Below are 18,530 nucleotides of genomic sequence, written 5' to 3' on the forward strand. Positions count from 1 at the left end.
CTCAGGCTGCAGAGACAGCCAGTCTCTCTCTCTTGGATCCGACATACATTACATTAATCTTCAATTCAACTCTTAAATTCCTGCCTCATTATTTGTATAACATAGATCCTAAATTGGCCTGATTTGGATAGACTTGAAGTTGGTTTTTCGAAAACTTCAGTTCAGTTCAGCTTAGTTTGCCTGCATCTTAGTATAAGCTGCTAGGAAATATATCTGTTGTAAGTCCACTAGTTCTTAAGCGAATTACAATTTAGTTAACATTATTGAATAAAACGTATTGAGATAGCATTGATAACTAGTAGCGGTTCCAGGTAGCTTATTCATCAATTTGTTGCCCATGAGACATATCCGCCTGGCTTCTGCTCCTGCAGCACTTTACGTCCTAAACATTTTCTTTCATCCAAGTTACCTGCAGCAAAAGAGTAAAAAACCAACCATTAGCTAAAGTAGAAAAAATTTGAAATTTTGTTGCATTATTTAATTAACGTACATGTGAAATATACAGCTGGGTATCCAGTTTGCAGTTACCAGTTTTCAGTCGACGTGATGCCCACGCGATGTATTTCACTCAGGAGTTTGTTTCATTAACTGCATAATTTGAGGGAAAACTTTGCCCGGCCGCACTTGAGAGAACAGCTCAGTTCAGCTCAGCTACGCAGAGCCAAGCTGAGAAGCTGCATAACTTTGCAATACTTCAGTTGCATTGCGTGTAATATTTAATTATAGCACACAACTTTAGTGGGCGAGGGGCGGATGGGCGCGAGGGGGTGGCACTTGCCAATTGCACTTTTGTGGCAGTCGCTGCCACCGACACGGCATAAACGTCTTGGGGCATAAAATATTTAATTGTGTCACGTAACTTTTTACTAACTGACTGCGAGAGAGTGCAACAAACATAATGGAAGTGAAGGGAACACGCAGGGGAAAGCTGCTTCGGAGATAACGCTAAGATTGGGCGCTGCAGAGATAATTGGAAAAGCTCTGGGGAAGCGTGTGGTTTTATGCAAAAGCTACTCAAACGAAATGAGTTTACTGAAAAGGATATCAGCCAGGACTCGTTTACCATATGAAATATACAGCTTTATTCAGTTGCTTCGCCTTTAATACAATTTGATTTTTAATGTTACGTTTTTATCAAATATTAAAAAAAAAAGAAAACGAAAAGTGCTGCATGTTTAAGAGATTTTTAACCTATGAGCAGACAATTTAAAATTTTTATTGTTTCGTTTTTCTTTCTTTTTTCATAAGTTTTTGTTTGTAAGTCGAGTCTTTGTATTTTTTCGTGTAACGCGAATTCAATATTTGCCATTTCCTTATAGGATTACACATACATATATAATATATAATTTCTATATCGATTAGTTGTGTTCGTGTGTGTGTCTGGGTGTTGTGTGCGGGGGAGATGTGTGTTATCCTTTTTCTCGTTTGTGTGTGTTTGTTCCGGTTTATCTTTTTTTAAAATGCAAACCTACTACATACCGTAAAAATCTGTATGGCGCACAACTCCAAAAAATTTTTCTCTCTTGATTTTTTTTAAATAATAATTTAACTGTTACAATTAAGATTAGTGTAGGTGAGGGGTATTAGCTTGCCTTAGGGCAGCGTGTAACGTACATAGGGCACCTCCACGTCCTCGCCCTCGATATCGTTGCAGCATATCTCGAATACCAGGGAACGTTCATATGGTTCGATGCGTCGTTTCGATACACGACGCACCACCTCGGACATAGGCAGGGGCAGGCGCTCGGCGCACTTAGCCTTGGGCATAAAGAATGAATAGAGCATTGAAACGCCCTGTGACAGCATGGTTATCTTCAATTTCTCCTTCTCATCAAAATAGTTGAGGAACTCTTGCAGCGACAACTCCCCAGTGACCTCGAAGCGATCCCACAATGTCCATTCCTTTTCGTAGTACTTGTTCTTGGCCGCCGGCAGCGGCTCGGAGAAGGCTAGGAATGGCAAAGCCAAATTGGCAAATGCATTCTTAAACTTGGGCAAATCACGATGACCGGCTATTAGCTTGATCACCTCCAGCACTGCCAGTCCGGATAGCACAGAGGTAGTGGTGGCTATGGCCGGTATAATCTTGCCGGCAATTAGCTTCGACTTATGACGATCGGCCGGTGGGATTTTATAGTTTGTTGCGCGCAAATTGGAGCAGGCCACAATGAAGTCCATGTGCAGATTGTTATCGTCGTCTTTCTCGAACTCCAGCGGCGTTATCTTTGAGCTCTTGTCTGCATTCTTCAACAGCTCCGTTAAGATCTTATCCACACGGTCCTGATCCACTTCGCCATCATCGAAATTGTTGGCAGCTGCAGCGGCAGCGGCCTCATTTGTCTCGATCTTCACACCAGAGCGTGGCTTAAATTCGGGCACCTGCAAGACATTATATATGAGAGTAGGTTCTATAGATACTCTGCTATTCAATTCCATACCTTAACCTGCTGCACCAGCTCAGCAATCTTCTGGCGATCACGCACTTGGGGTATTCCATAGACTTCGGCGCGCAAATTAGCCCCCGCGTAGATATAATCCAGGTGCATCGGTTCGTTCACATCGAAAACAAGTGGTTCGGGACAGCGTTTAGGGCCAGACCAGAAAGGTTGGCCACTCGATGTCACTTGCTCGGGTGGGAAATTGAAGAGCAATTGTTTGATTTGATTGGCATATTGATCTTCCCAATGGAAACGAGCCCATTCCACGCAGTCGGCAAAGCTCTTCGGTTTGTCATCAAGCAATGCTTTCTATAAAAAAGGAGGAGGATTAGTACAAATGCGATACAGAAAGCTTAAATATATTAATCAGGTATATTCCTGATTCTTATAGTCACATAAATCGTACTCTAAACAGTATCAATCAACTCACCTTAATAGACTCCAGAATCTCCAGTGGCTGTATGCCAGGCAATTTGAGAATGCGCTCAGTGAACTGAGGATCGGAGATATATTGTGCAGCATTCTCGGCGTTCTGCTTGAAGACACCTTCGAATGAGTCGCGTGCCCATTGCAGCGTATGCTCAATAGCATTGGGAAAGTTCTTCAGCGTACAAATTGGTATGCTCTTCTCTGGGGGATCCTGTGAGGAGCTATACGATTCGGTGGCGAATGGCACAATCACTTGCACGTTGCCCATGGTGCCCAAGGTGCCTGTCTCGACCAGCGGTATGCGATTAAAGATGCACTTGCGATCCATATAAATGCGTGCATCGACATTATCCAGCGCATTGGCCACACCATGGAGCTTGCCAAAGAAGTCCTCGGAGAAGACCTTCTCCGTTTCAGCGCCCACACGTAACTCATAAGCAGTAACTTTGACATCGGGATTCATACGTTTGATGGCATCGGCAGCTGTTAATGCCTTGGCCTTCTGCACATCGTGCGGACGGAACAGAAACTGGCGATTCAGATTCGATTTCTCAATGAGATCCATGTCGGTGACAAAGATCTGACCATTGCCAACGCCCAGGCCAAGCATGCCAAAGTTCTTGAGCAGCTCACAGCCAATGGCGCCAGCGCCGACAATAAACCATTTCGCATCGGCGAGCTGATCCTGGAACTTCCTTCCAAATATGGCAATCTGTGCATCATAGCGTGTGCCTAACGGCTGGGCATCTGCCTCGGTAACTGGCTCGGCCGGCAGGCACTCGAGCGCATCATAGTAGAACCATTGAAAGATAGGTGTAAATTTGCCACTGCATGCCTTAAGCACCTCCTGGGCGACAATGCCACCAATTGCTGCATCCAAGGGGCACGTGTTACCCGCACAGATCTTAGCAAACTGCAGCACTAGCTGCTCATCCACATCACTCTTTATTTCCTGGCAGATCTGCAAAAATTGTTGGGCATCTTCATTGTTCCAAGGACGCGGCAAGGTGCGATTTGCATTTATATAGCAGCCAAGAGCTTTAAACGCCACATGTAAAGTGGCGGGTGCGTCCAACTTAGCAAAATCAGAGATCAAGAACTCCGGTTCCTTATCGGCCTCGGCCAAAGACTTGAAGCTAATTGTCTTGGGCATCTTCACTTGTGTGGCCACACCTCCTGACTTATATGCCTCAAATTGACTGGTGTCCCCGATGCTGAAGGTATACGGTCCCAGTACATTGATCTTGATGGGCTGGCAGCCGTTTAGCTCCTGCATGCCCTGCACCTCCGAGAAAGTGACATAGTCGCCATCATTGAAGCCATGGCGAGTCTCATCCAAACAGGTGACTACGCCCTGTGCATCGTGTGTAATGCTCGCTATCATTGTGGAAACTGGCTGGGCACCATCCTGATCATAAATGGTGAACTTATCGCCAAAGTCACAGAAGACCTTGGCAAACAATCCACGTGTCTCTGCGATGATGAGAGCAATATTATTGGCATGGGCAAAGTAGCCAATCCGCTGCTGTTCGACAGCATCCGAGTTGGTCAGAACGATGACACGGAACTGGCTGAGAAACTCATCCGTGAGGGCGCCAGTGTATGAATGGGTGCGCACATAGCTATTTAGTTCGGCCAATTGGGCACAGGACGCCACGGCACGATTCTTGCCAATGTCCGACTCGGTTAGATAGAATTGCGAGGCCAAGTCGTTAAGCTGCAGAACGAAAGAAGAGGGGATTAGCCAAAAGAGATGGGTGAAGTGGAGTTCAGCGAACGCGCAAGATTGTGAAATTCAGTTCAAAGTCGCTGACTCTTTTGACAGGGGATGCAGGAATGATAAGGGGTGGAGAAACAAAAGGGCGACGACGTTGTTGTCGTGACCTGTTTATACGAAAGCTCATATTGCGATATATGCATGAGTTGTTAATCTGCATACTGTCTGGCAACACTGTGCAGGCACATAAATAGCTATTAGTGCGCCTGTCAACTTAATATAAATGCATCAGAAAATTAAAGAATTAGTCAGCGCTTTGTTAAAATTCAATATAAAGAAAATTAAATTAGCAACTTTACAGCATATAGTTAATGCCGCTTAAACCAGTTCGCATATTTATTTTCCTTTTCTTTTTCTTTACTGGCTTTGAGTAAAACAAAAGCGAATATGCACGCAAAGCATAGTGCAAAAACAATTAGAGACGGCATGTAAAGGCTAGTCATCTCGCTCGCACACTTTTTGACGAGAACTAAGCGGGCATAGCAAAAAGCTACAGAAAAGACGAATGAAAAAAATTTAAGCAATTTCTTTTTTCTTCTTATTTTTCGTCCAATTGGTGCGTTTAAAACTAGGCAAAACGCAAACATAACCTGCAAAATTAGGTCTATGAAAAGTTTAGCGAGTTTGCCAATTCATTTAGTTGTTTTTTTTTTGCAGAATCATGAATCATGAGTGATTAATTTTTTTTTTCATTGCGTGTACCGTACATTCTATTCTAATATTTTTTTTCTAGGTTTCGCGCGCGCGGCAATCAAGATACAACACAATGTAAATTTATTGATTTTTAGCCACTTACCGTACAAGTTGCTGTGTCATGGAGGGTAATCGATTTAACGCCACCCAAAATGACATTTTTTGCTATCTCCAGACCTAGGCCGCCCAACCCGGACAATAAAATGTCCGAATTGGCCATGCGACGCATTGCATCGTGTCCAAGTACATAAAGTTGGCGCGAATAAAGCGACTCATCGATGTCTCCTCCGCTGTTGCTGTTGTTGGCAGCCATAACTGCACTGTTATTACTGTTATTGTTGTTGTTGCTGCTGTTGGTGTTGGTGGTAGTGGTATGGGTGCTATGTGTATTGCTATTGGTGGAACTAACAGAGTTTGTTGAGCTGACAGTTCGCGCAATTGTTGCCGTATCCAATAAATTTGTTTCCGCCGCGGACGAGGACAACGCACAATTGTTACTACTTTCCTTATTCAATGCTGACGATGTACTAACGTCCCCGCCACCGGCAGCTGAATGCTTTGACGTATTCGGTGCGCCCGTGTCAGAAGTAGACGACGATACGCACACGTCTGTTTCGTTGGCAGCTGTAGCTATAGCTGTCTCTGTCAACATGTCAACGTCGTTTGCTTTGTCGTGATTTTCGTAGTTGTTGTTGCTGCCGCTGCTACTGCTGGCAGCGAGCTTGCGCCGCTGCTGCTGACCGCTGCTTGATGATGCTTCTGGCAACCCATCTTCGCCGGCTTCATCCAATTTGAGGCGCTTACAGAGGGGTGGCTCGGAGCTGCTGGCCCTGGTGCTGGTGCAGGAGGCTGACTCAGAGCGGGACATGCCTCGATATTGTTTATATGCTTAATTCCTAAAATAGCGTGTCAACGACGACGACTGCGAAATGTGCACGAGTGTGGGTCCGGCGACAGTGACGGCGACGGCGACGATTGGTGCGACTTCTACTGCTGTTGCTGCGGCTGCTGCTGTTATTTCGATCGACATACAATGCTTTAATATGCAATGCACGCAGCGATCAATTAATTGCACACACTTTACACTTACAACGTAAAACAATTTTTCAATTTTCTATATGAGCAGCCCTTAACTATTGCTGTTGCCAAAAATTTAATTCGCAATCTTTTAGTGTTGCTTGTGCTCTGTGGTTCACAATAGAGTTTGCGGTAGCCTTGCCAGATGGCCTAGTCCATACGCTTAACAGCATAAGTTGCCACATAACAGCGTTATGTTAATATTTCGTTATGCTCGCTATTTCGATAAGTGCTCAACGATATAGGGGCGATTGCTGCTTGCGGCGAAATGGTTGCGGTGCGGCGACATGCTTGCACACATATACAAACAAAGCAGTGATGCCAGATGCCTTTATTTTTTTGCTGTTGCGTTAAATGATATGGCAGCAATGGGTTTCGCGGGTCTTTCAAAATTAGTTGAATAAATACTTTGGTTTGGATTTTTTTATTAGGAGAGACTTAATACTTGCTTACAAATAAGTATTAAAGTACAGCTTTGCATTGATTTTAAAGCTTAACTAAAAGTTTTTATAATAAAAAAATTGAATTTTAAATGAGTGGTTTTAAAAAATGGAAGTTTTCTTAAATTTCAGAAAACTGCTCGATGTTCCAATCATTCAACAATTCCTTCACACATGCATTGCAAGCAACTCACACACGCGCATGCGCTCTGCCTACTGCGCAGTTGACGCAGCGACTGTGCTTGAGCTTTACTGTGGCAATTTAATTGTTAAATAACTTTTCTTCTAGATGGGATTTTCTGATGATATTTTCTGTGCACAATTATGCCATCTAGTATTTAAAAAAGATTTTTTGTGAATTTCAATTTGAATTTGAGGTGTAGAGGGGAATCCAAATTCCAAAATCCAAAATCCAAAATATAGAACATTTCAATAGCAATCTACATAGTAAATTGGAAGTCTACAGCCCTTACGGCATTCAAGTTTTCGATTTTTATCGATTATTAGAAAATGGGTTGAGTTATCGATTATTAAAATAAGCTTCTACTGCGTATGGTAGACACGAGACAGCATTTCAAACTTCAGCTTGTGTGGCTTACGAGATCCCCGCATAGACAGGAATATATATATATATATCTTATGGTGGCCTTCTGCTGCCTGTTACATACATTTTCACAAATCCAATTTACAATAGGAACAAGAAGGAAAAGATTAGAAGAAGAAACTAAAGCAAAGAGAGAATTGGAAAAATACTAACATAATGGGGTAGACTCTGAGTAGTGCTGCCCACAACTGGATGCTGTTAGTGATCCCTGAAGATGATCTGAAATAAGAAATCTAAACTGAAAGCAAGCAGAACCCAAACAGGTCTTCATTCTCGCTATATTCCTACAAAAATATTTCTTGTTCCATATTAAAAATAATTGAAAATTTTAATGCTTCGACTTGCTGAAAATATTCAATTAGTTTCAACTCGAAAAGATTCTACTTCAACTAGTTTATTAATAGTTTTGCTCTGATGCAATCTGCTCGAGAGCGTGCCGCGCTGCCTTGCGAATGCATTTGTTCTATGTGAAGGTCCTGCTGCATGGCCCGCTTGGCACGCGCCTTGCTGCACAGCAACTGACCCTCAGCCTAGCTGAGCTGGGGTTCAATATCCTTTCGCTGCAGCTAATCTATTTTTGGGCTGCGGCCGAACGGTAGTCGAGCATGAAAATGTGTTGTTTCTCTCGAAAAACATAGATGCGGCATTGAAGGTCCTTCGGTGTGAGAGTGTGTGTGGGGGTGTCCTTTTGTCGAAGTGCTAAGTGCGTGGCATTAGAACGGCAGCTGGCGGAACAGTTGCGTCAAATGCATTTTAATTTACAGTTAAACAGATGCGAGTCTAAATTTAGTGAACGACAGAGACAGACAAGGCGTAAGGGAGAGAGAGAGGGAGAGAGAGAGTGTGTGTGTGTGTCGATCCTCATAGAGATCCTGGCTGGAGATCCTTGCAAACTTGATCGCGTGTGGTTCTGTGTGTCGCGTGGGCTGCTAACAAATTAGCATACGGAATGTGGTAATTGCCTTGATATAGTGGGGGTAGAGGGTGGCACAAAGGATGTCCAGGAGCAGCAGCAGCAGCAGCATATGCCAGCTGCTCGAGCTGGCCCGATCGCGTGCCCCTCAATTAAGGCACAGATGGCCAACAAAACGCATAAAGTTGGCCCTATGCAAATTTCGCTCATTAATCTAGCTGCGCCCTGACATCAGAATTTGAATAACAGTTAAATGGAAGAGGACGAAAAAACGGTATATTTATCAACGCAAAATGAAAAATGATATCAGCAGTCAGAGAATTGTCTATCGATATGGAAATTTCTGCTGCATTAATTACGAACGCAATATTTACAAAACAAATGTGTTGCTTTGTCTGGGACGCCAGCGGAGTCCTTGCAAGGACAAATCAGAAAGGTGTGAGTCACACTCCCCTCCCTCTCTCTCTCTCTGTCTGTGTCTCTTTGACAGCTGTCAACCCCTTCTGTCCTGGCCAAAGGAGAAGAAATTTACAAGGATTACAACTTAATTTCGACTTTTCGCATTTACATTTTCGCTGCATAAATCTCACGCAGGACAACAAAACAAAAAGACACTCGAACTGCCTGGCAAAGGACATCGTTTGAAGTACCTGGATTTTGGGCACTGCATTTGCATCGTCTCAGCTGTCCTCTGTCAGCATTTCGTTGACTTCGTCTGCTTGCGGGCTTATTGTCCTTTCACACCTTTCGCATATCCTTACACTCGACTGACTGCGCCTCCTGTAAATATTTTGATTGCATTTGCTGGGCAGCAACAGCAGCAATAACAACAACAACAACGACAATTGTGAGCAACTCTTTCCTTTGCGCCGTTCGCCAATTAGTAGCCAGGCTTTGGCCTGGCCTAAACCCCTGGCCAACAACCTGTTTCCGCCAAGTCGCTCACCTGTAGCCGTCGTGCCTGCGGGCCTCAAATCAAAATTGCATCGGGGCAGAGACACTTCCTACAATTCACACGTTGCTCAATGAGCATAAAGGAAACAAGCGGGTGTCGGCAGCGCCCCGACCACAACGACTATTAAATGCCCTAACCAACTAGAGAAACTTAAGATAAGAGAGACAAAGAACTCACTGAAATTATTATTGAGAATCTATTTTGAACGATTCAAATTTAATAATAAGAAATTGATGTAATCTATTCTTGATGTCCAGACAGGTTTGCCAGCTTCTAAGCATTGGTTGGTAGATATACCAAAAATACTAGACACTAATATAGTAATAATATAATAAATATACTAGACAAGATGTACTAGAAATACAAGATATACTGACTACTCCAAGTGTACTGAATCTAATATATATTGGATACACTGAAAACACCAAATATACCAGATACTAGTATAATAATAATGCACTTAATATACTCATATATTAAATATACCAAATATTCAAAGTGTACTAAATCATTTATATATATTGGATATTTTAAAAATACCAGATATGCCAGATACTATTAAAATAATAATGTACTTAATATATTACATATATTTAGTATACTAGATATACCAGATATATTCAATATACTAAACATACTAGATATACTAAAAGTCGAAGTATATTAAGTCTTAAAAATATTTTAAATATATTAAAAATACTAGATATACCAGACAATAATATAATAATATATTATATATACTTAACATACTAAATATACTAAATATACTAGATATATCAGTTAATAATATTTTTAATTTATGCTAAATATACTAAATATAATTTATACTAAATAAACTAAATATGGTTAATATAGTAAATACTAAGTATGATCTATATACTAAATATAATTTATAATAAATAAACTAAAAATACTAATATACTAAATACTAAGTATGATACCAAATATAATGTACATTAAATATACTTAAAATACTAAATACTAAGTATGATACATATACTATATGTAATAAATACTAAATATACTTATATACTAAATACTAAATGAGATATACTAAATATAATAAATACTAAATATACTTAAAATACTAAATGTGATATACTAAATATAATTTATACTAAATATACTTATAATACTAAATACTAAGTATGATTTATATACTAAATACTAAACTAAATACTAAATATATTTAAAATACTAATATACTAAATACTAAATGTGATATACTAAATATTATTTTTACTAAATATACTTAAAATACTAAATACTAAGTATGATATGTATACTAAATACTAAATATTAAGTATAATATATATACTAAATATAATTTATACTAAATATACTTAAAATACTAAGTATGATATATATACTAAATACTAAATATTAAGTATAATATATATACTAAATATAATTTATACTAAATAAACTACCACTATTATATACTAACATACTAAATATACTTAATGCACTAAATATACTAAATATACTTAATGCACTATATCCAATCGGGACTGCGCTTAAGTTAGGGTATATTTGAAAAAAAAAAAAACGGGGCGCTAAAAGTCTCAGCACTTGACCAACTGCGCGTAGTTGACGCAGTTCTTCGCTTGCCTTCGCCGTCTCCAGCGAAGCGTTCCATTTGTAACGTATTTTCGTTGCTTGCCCCTGAGTTGCCGTGGCACCCATCTTGTGTCGGGTCTTAACTGCCCTGATATCATTTTGCCGCTGCTGCTCCCTGATCTCACTCCAGCGATAAAATGCATTTTCCCAGACAATTAAAAGATGGTCATCAAGTCATAAAAATGTGATGTGGCCTTTTCCTCAGTCTTTGAGATGCGTTGAGCGATTGTTCGATGTGTGATGTCTTTTAAATGTGAGGCACTGGGTTAGGTTACCTTTCAAAGATCGCCTCACAGCTGAGGCTATGGTTATAAAAGCAATAGGATTCACTATTTTAATCTTTCGCTCCTAAAAGAGAGAAACACTTTTTATATGTTTTCCTTTGATTCGGTTTGTAATCTAAAGTCGGTTTTTTATAACGCTGAGAACTTTGAGCAAGTAGCTGAGAGACTGTCTATACGAACTTCTATTAGTTCCATTGAAATTTTTAAATTTATATTTTAATTTTTTCTAATTCAAAGAATATTTTACTAAAGACTCTTAACCTTACGATTGGCTCTACTTTAAATGCTTCAAGTCTTAAATATAGTGACTTTTTGGAACTTTTCTATAACTTTTTATGAATTAAATTTGAGCCTTAAGAATACTTTATTATTTAATGCTTTGTATAGAATCGGAATGAATACAAATTTAAAAACAAAATTAAGCAAATCATTAACAAAGCAGCAGAGTATCTAAAAGTGAGACTGATACCCTATAAAAAATAGCAAAAATATTTATGTGTTTCAGATATAAATTCCCATATTTTAAATGGATTTAGCTACTATATTTGATGGAGCTACGATAATAATATAAATGCTTATGAAATACTTTAAGTACATTAAATTCTTAGACTCAGTTTTCTCAATATTTCATTGTTTTTATTTGGAATACCTTTTAAATTATGTATCTAAATAACTTTAAAAATTATATCCCATATAATTATCTATGTATAATGTTAAGCCTTTTGTAAGAAAAGTATATTTATTAATTGTATATAGTATGCGAAGTTAGAGCTATCTCTACTATAAAAATATATTTTCGCAATTTAGTTAATTAAGAACTTAAGCACGGCAATTATCCTTATCTCAAAGTCCCCTCAATCCAGCCTATCTTTACTCAGTATTTTTATTATCACTAATCTAAGCCCTGTCGTTTCTCACACCTTCCCAGCGCCCCTCCTCCTTGAAGATGCCATCTATTATGCAAGTTTAACAAAGTCATCAAGATTCGCGGCAATCTTGAAAACTTCTTCGCTTCCCAAACAATAAATCACTTACAGCATTTGCAAAAACTTCAATTGCCAAATGCAAAATCATTTGCGAAAATTTGTAAACATTTTATTACTATACAAGAGTAGGAATACTAAAGAAGAAGAAGAAGGGGTAACCCAATGCTCGCGAAAATGAAAAAAAGAAAATATCCTACGTACGTAGATCCCATTCTCTGCGCAGCTACTTAACATGCACATCATATTGCCATCAGAATCGAACAATGCGCGAATTTTGCCAAATGTGACGATCCTTTTCGCAACTGACAGCACTCTATTAAAAAGAGGTAAGTCTGTGTGCGTGAATGTGTGGAGATGTAACTGTAACCCTTTAATGCTCGATAGAGCATAAGCTGTAAGAGATGAAACCACCCTAAGAGCGAATTAAAATTCAACTCGCGCTTGCTTGGGATTGTTCTTTTCAGAGAAAGAGAAAGAGAGAGGGAGAAAGATCTATAGTCTCTGGCATTTTTTGTCTATCTCTCTCTCTTTCTCTTTCTGTTTTTGTTTTAATCTGTCTGCCAGCTAAATTTGAATCAATGTTAAAGCACAAGAGCTGTCTCGCTCTATCTCAGTTGCTCTGCTGCTCTCGTCCTTTTGCATATGTAATATACTACGCTCTGACTCTCTGACCGTTTATTGGCCATGCATAATCCCGTTAATGTGCTTATTGCGGCCTGTATTTGAATAATGCACAGTTAACGCTTTAATGTGCTTAACTCGCAAGGAGTTAAGGTAACAGAAGAACGTCACTTCCGGCCTGTGCGACACCTTTATTTTTTCACTTTTTTTGTATGTAATGTGATTTGGAGTTTTGTAATTTTTTGTGCATGCTGTCGATCAACTTGGTTGGCGCTTACTTTGTACGTTTTATGCGCGCAGCGAATCCATCAATTTTATGGCCAAGTATTTTTATTTATGTCCCAGTTACCAACAGTTCGAATTCCCTTTTCTGCTGTCGTTGCTGCTGCTGCTGCTGCTGCTGCATGCAATTATTATGATTTCATTTTATTTTTCACACACAGCGATTCACATTGCTGCGGCTTCCCTCACACCCTACCTACCGCCCTCCCTCCCTGCGTCCGCTGATGCGGTTCCTACTGAAACAAAAGACGCCTTTGGTATTGCCATCAGTCGAAATGGTTACAACAGTTGCCAGTCGTAAAGTTTTGCAGAGACGGCTTTAAGCTGCTTATGCGACTCTCTATATGATAACGAGCGGGGTAGCGCTGGCAAGTCTGCTTGAGATAGACACGGCTCGACTTGCTGACTAGCTGATACCCTGTAAGTCATTAAGCAATAGCTAGAAATTGTAGTTTACTTCAAATATATTAATCAATTTAAACTAAAATAACAAATTTTAACTTACAAACTCTGTTTATCTCCGATATAAGTCCTTAATCATATTAGTGAGACATGGAAGTACAATTAAACTTTATTTTCATGCTTTACTTAATTAAAAATACCTAAATAAAGTATTGACTATCTTCCCATATTTTTCAATTTATGTTAAGATTTTAGTTTTTTTGCCTTCAAATTTGCGGACAATGTCCTAAAAATCATTACCATTAAATGAAGCTAAAGCATTACAGACACTTTGAATAAACAAGAAAAAAAAATTTGTATAAAAGTCTCGCGCTGTAAAAGTTTTCGAGATATGCACAAGAAACACTCAGTTCAAATGGATCTAAGAAAAACTTCCAATAGAAAAGAAAGTTTCCGAGCCCTTAACACAATTTGCTGTATAAGTCTTTGCTTTAAAAACTTCATATCTCTGAGTTCATTCGAGTCCAGTCTACCCCATATCAAGCAGTCTCAATGGGTAGAGAGTATTTCAAAGAGTGAGCGCGAGTACTTATAAAATGTATTATATTATGGCCATTGCATACAAAAGCATTTTGCGGTTTATCCTTTCAGCAATAAAAGTATCCGATTACTAACTGCACTTTTTCACATGACGACGAAAAGGATCTCAAACTCAGGCGCAGAGCCTCGGCTGAGGCAACTGTCAACGCGTAGATCAAATGGTAACGAGCAGTTCCTCGACTCAGCTCAGCTCAGTTCAGCTCCTCGGCTCTCAGTTACCCACACAGCGCACAGCTGTGGCCTGTTTTCCCTTTCCGCTTGCCTCGGTCTCACCTTTTAATTAAAGCTTAAGCCTTTTAAATACCCTAGAAAGCATTAAGCGCCAGGTTAGCCCGAGTTAAATGCCATTCAAAGCGTTGACATGATACGGCCTCAAGCGTAAACTGAGAACCAACCAACTGTCGCTGCCAGCTGTGGACAGCAACAAGGAGAGCCACAGTCTGTCTGCTTGGCTGTTTGTGTGTAGGAGAGTGTTACACTTATCTTGTCTGGCAATACGTGGAATTATGTTTGAGGTGGGGTTAGTGATAGCTTCTTTATGAATTGTGCTTGGAGCTAAAACCCCAATAGCTGCTATTACTTGGAATAGCAATTCGATAGTATAAGGCCATATATAGATGATAATGTGACTTGAAATTTAAATTATATTTAAAGTTTAGTCAGCTCTCTTACCACAAACTGAATTAAATTACAATATTTTTTAACAATGTAACTGTACTTATGGTATTAGGTATTAGAGTTTATATTGAGTAAGAGTTTATTTGCGAGAAGTTTTAGATATGTTAGAGAGGGATCTTAGGTAGACAAGAATTATAAAAATTAAAAAAGAATTATAAAAAAATAAGATTCTTAAAGACTCTTCAGAATCTTCTTTAGATAACTCTAAAAGTTTCTATGCTAAAACAAAAATATATTTAGTAATATTTAATGTATTTACTACGACAATAAGGCATAGGGACAGTCTCAGGTAAGATATTGTTGCATATTGGAATCAACAGAAAAAAAAATTTTTTAATGATGATTTAATGATGATGAAAAGTTTTCACATGCAAATTTCATCCAGGCAACTTTACTCACAAAATTTCTAAAGATCATAAAAAATTAGTATATTTTATTACATGTTTCATATAGAAGCAATTGCTTATCAAACTTTCATTTATTTATTTTCGCTCCAACATCATTTCCACGAGATCAGCTAAAGTCTTTCTCTTTTGTTCAAGCAGCTGTTGTAATTTCTTTTATATCAGATTTTCTTAAGCAATATTAAATCGTTTAACATTACAAGTCCTTGCAAAAGGAAGCTGGAAAATCAAAAATTTTGTATTCAACTCATGGAAACCCAGATAAACTCAGCTAATGAATTTTTCTTTATGCTATTTCGAATCTATGTTAATTTTTGGCTGATGCAAAAGAGTTTTGCTCAAACTATTACCTGGCTCAACCCTGTGGAAAAAGGAAATACGAACAAATGCTTTTCACGCATCTCAAATGACCATCAACAGGAGACAGAGTCAAGGATAAAGCCGGAGACTCAGGCGCATAAATTTCGCAGCCAAAAGTTATGACAAGTCTGAGAGCCAACAATGGACAAGGAAAAAGAATAAAACAAAAAAAAACGGACATGTAATCAGAGAAAAACGCTTGAGACTTATTATTTTCCGTATTACCCTTTTGTTTTCCCATACGTAGAGAGAGAGAGAGAGACCCAAAGTGAGTGAATGAGACGGAGATATAGAGAAGTCTGCCAATGGTCAGCTGTGCCGTTAATTGAATCATTACGGCATGGAAAAAGCTGCTGCAACAATGCAACATAATTATTCAGAGTGATCGGAGAGTAGTGAGTACAGGGGGTAGAGGGTGGGGTGTACACCCGGGGTAGTTGCGCCCCTCTAAAACAAAAGGGTTTACCTCTCAGAATTAATTTCAATAAAGTCAGCAGCAGCTCGAGACAAGTCGCAGTAGCATCACGAGCTCAGCAGCTGCGGGCATTGGCCAGTTGATAGCCAAGCCTTGCATAGCCCTCGTCCCTTCGATGTAACTGCCTAGCAAACTGGTCATGATGTTTGGCCTAGTCAACTGTTAGCGACAGCCTCCATTCAGGCAAAGAGACAAACATAAAATCCTCATGTAATCCCTGACAGATAGCTGCAAAGGGTTGCTCAAGAGCCACAAACCACTTGAGCCAGTTTTTCTCTATAGGCATACCGCCTCTAGATCCCTCTTGGCGGCGGCCTCTATCTGTCAGAGCCATGCATCGGCTGTGACTTGAGCATTTTCCAAACTGCTTCACTTCAATGCGCCGCACGGGTCAATAATTTTTGCCGAAAATGTCTTTGTGTTCCCTCTCTCGTTCTCTCTCACAGACAATCTATCTCGTTCTCTCTCGCACTCTCTTGCTCTGCGGAGTGCATAAGGTCGTGGGCTGCATTTGTTGAACTCTTCAAATGAACTAAAAATATTAATTTTATTTGTTGTGCAGACAACTCGAAGTGACGCAGCAATCTAGATGACTTCCTCAGAGTCGTCTTTGAGTTACAAAATTTTAATACTGACTTATTTATATGTAGGGTTCAGGGCGCGGCATTTTCGTTTCTATAAATAACACGCCCAATGCACTTCTTATGCAATATTTATATCTTGACTATTTTTGTTTGCACTGATGAGAAGTACTCTTAGTAAAAAGAAAAAATAATGTATAATATATATATTAATATATGAGTTTAATTTAAACAAAGAAATATTAAACGGTCGGCAACGAAGGATATTTAATATATTTAATAAATTATTTAACTAATGTAATACAAATAATAATGGTAGGAAAGACTTAACTTATCTTAAGCAACTTATTAAAACTTAGCCTTTTAATGCATCATCATCAAAGTTGTATAACAATAATAGCTGAACTTAACTTAAGCTATTTATACTTGCCACATTTTGACAAATATATACTTAACTTAATTAAATTAACGTAATTAAATTCAATCTTAACTGAAAATAATGTAGATTATATGATAATTATATTATAATTATATATAATTAAATTCTAAATCTTTGCCTAATCATACTTCATCATTCACTAGTCTTCGTCTAGATTCCATTTTTCTGTGCTGGATCTGTAAACGTTATTTCTAACAGCTGTTAATTTACATACTTTTACTTTGATTAACATCAACCAACTTTCTCTTACAATATTATTTATACAATATAGAAGCTAGATGAAACAATTGAACAATAAAATGTTTGGTGCAAGATAATAATATCATTGATCTATTAATATTGTAATTTGAATAGTATTTCTGGCCTATCATCTTATAGAAGTGTATAATATTATATCAATGCACAGAAATGAAATTTTTAAGAGAAATATTATAAAACTAATTACTGCATATGTTTTGCTTTTGAGAACACTTCTCGTATTGAATTATCCACAATATCTTGTAGCTGAAAAGGTAATAATTAAATCGCCTTTAGGCAATAATTCCATTTATTACAGCTGAGTCTGAGCCATTGTCTAGCTCATTTGCTTGCTATAGAAGTCTTCAGTTTTCCAGTGAAAGAGCATGTTAAATTTGATATTTACAGCAGAGACGAAAGATATTTAAAAATCTTTTCGAGAGCGATCACAATGCGATTAACTAGCCGCCGCAAATTTGCGAGTCGAGGAAAAACTAGGAAAAACTGAGAAAAACTGCGCACAATGCTAGGCAAATCAATTAGTCACAATGGCCCAAGGGGACAGTTTTTGCCTGGCGCAGCCGGACGTTGAGCGCATTGCTGAATGATATGCCCGATGTGTACACAGAATATATGTTTGTGTTTGGCCTAGACTGGGCCAGGGACATAGAGCGGAAAGTCCTGCATAAGGGCGTTAATTATCGGGCAGACGTTTAATGAATGCGCCCGGAGCGACGCGCACGTAATTTAAATTTGCTTAGTTTCGTGTGTTTTCTGAGTGTGTGTGAGTGTGTGTGTGTTGAGTGTGTGACTGTTGTGACATCGCCTTTTGGCTAGTCGCTAAGTTAACTAGAGGCTCATCCAAGCAAACAGTTTAGTTTCCGCTTCCTGTTTCGGCATTGTTATCCTGCGCGTAATTAGCTGTGCGACAGGAAGCGATTGCAGCTCTTCAGGTTGAAAGAAAGGAAAGATAACATCTACCCAAAACTAAGACAACTCTCGGCTGTCTCAGTGGCATTTATTTCCTTAATTTCTTGGGCTTCCGACAGTTGCGACAAGCCAAAATGCCAAGTTATGTGACATGTGAGACACAGCTGAACCCCGAATTTAATAAACCAATTTGCGCTGCTCATAAACATTCTTCGAGGCCTACAAAATGGGTAGAAAATCTATAAAACATTTTCGCTAGCCATCTTTATAGCCACGTCCAAGCCAGCTGCCCAGTGGCAATCGGC

General features: G+C 39.0%; 1 protein-coding gene across 1 annotated transcript; it reads right to left on the bottom strand.

Annotated features, from left to right (window-relative positions):
• Positions 1-1,150: 1,150 nt before the first annotated feature.
• On the bottom strand, positions 1,151-5,946 carry LOC111592162 (ubiquitin-like modifier-activating enzyme 1). The gene is made up of 4 exons (XM_023304214.2): positions 5,441-5,946; positions 2,869-4,584; positions 2,439-2,747; positions 1,151-2,379 (listed from the first exon to the last, which is right to left on the bottom strand). Exons 1-4 carry the CDS (start codon positions 5,648-5,650, stop codon positions 1,594-1,596), a joined length of 3,021 nt encoding a protein of 1,006 aa, XP_023159982.1. The 5' UTR covers positions 5,651-5,946; the 3' UTR covers positions 1,151-1,593.
• Positions 5,947-18,530: the final 12,584 nt, after the last annotated feature.

This window comes from Drosophila hydei, unplaced genomic scaffold (genome assembly GCF_003285905.1).
Source record: "Drosophila hydei strain 15085-1641.00,03,60 unplaced genomic scaffold, DhydRS2 tig00000060-arrow-pilon, whole genome shotgun sequence".
NCBI lineage: Eukaryota > Metazoa > Arthropoda > Insecta > Diptera > Drosophilidae > Drosophila > Drosophila hydei.

What these genes read in the sequence shown, in the direction of transcription:
- LOC111592162 (XM_023304214.2), bottom strand. Translation starts at nt 5,650, where the DNA reads ATGGCTGCCAACAACAGCAACAGCGGAGGAGACATCGATGAGTCGCTT. An exon ending in ATGACACAGCAACTTGTACG is followed by an intron (nt 4,585 to 5,440) that starts GTAAGTGGCTAA and finishes TTCGTTCTGCAG; the next exon opens with CTTAACGACTTGGCCTCGCA. An exon ending in AGCTGGTGCAGCAGGTTAAG is followed by an intron (nt 2,380 to 2,438) that starts GTATGGAATTGA and finishes AATGTCTTGCAG; the next exon opens with GTGCCCGAATTTAAGCCACG.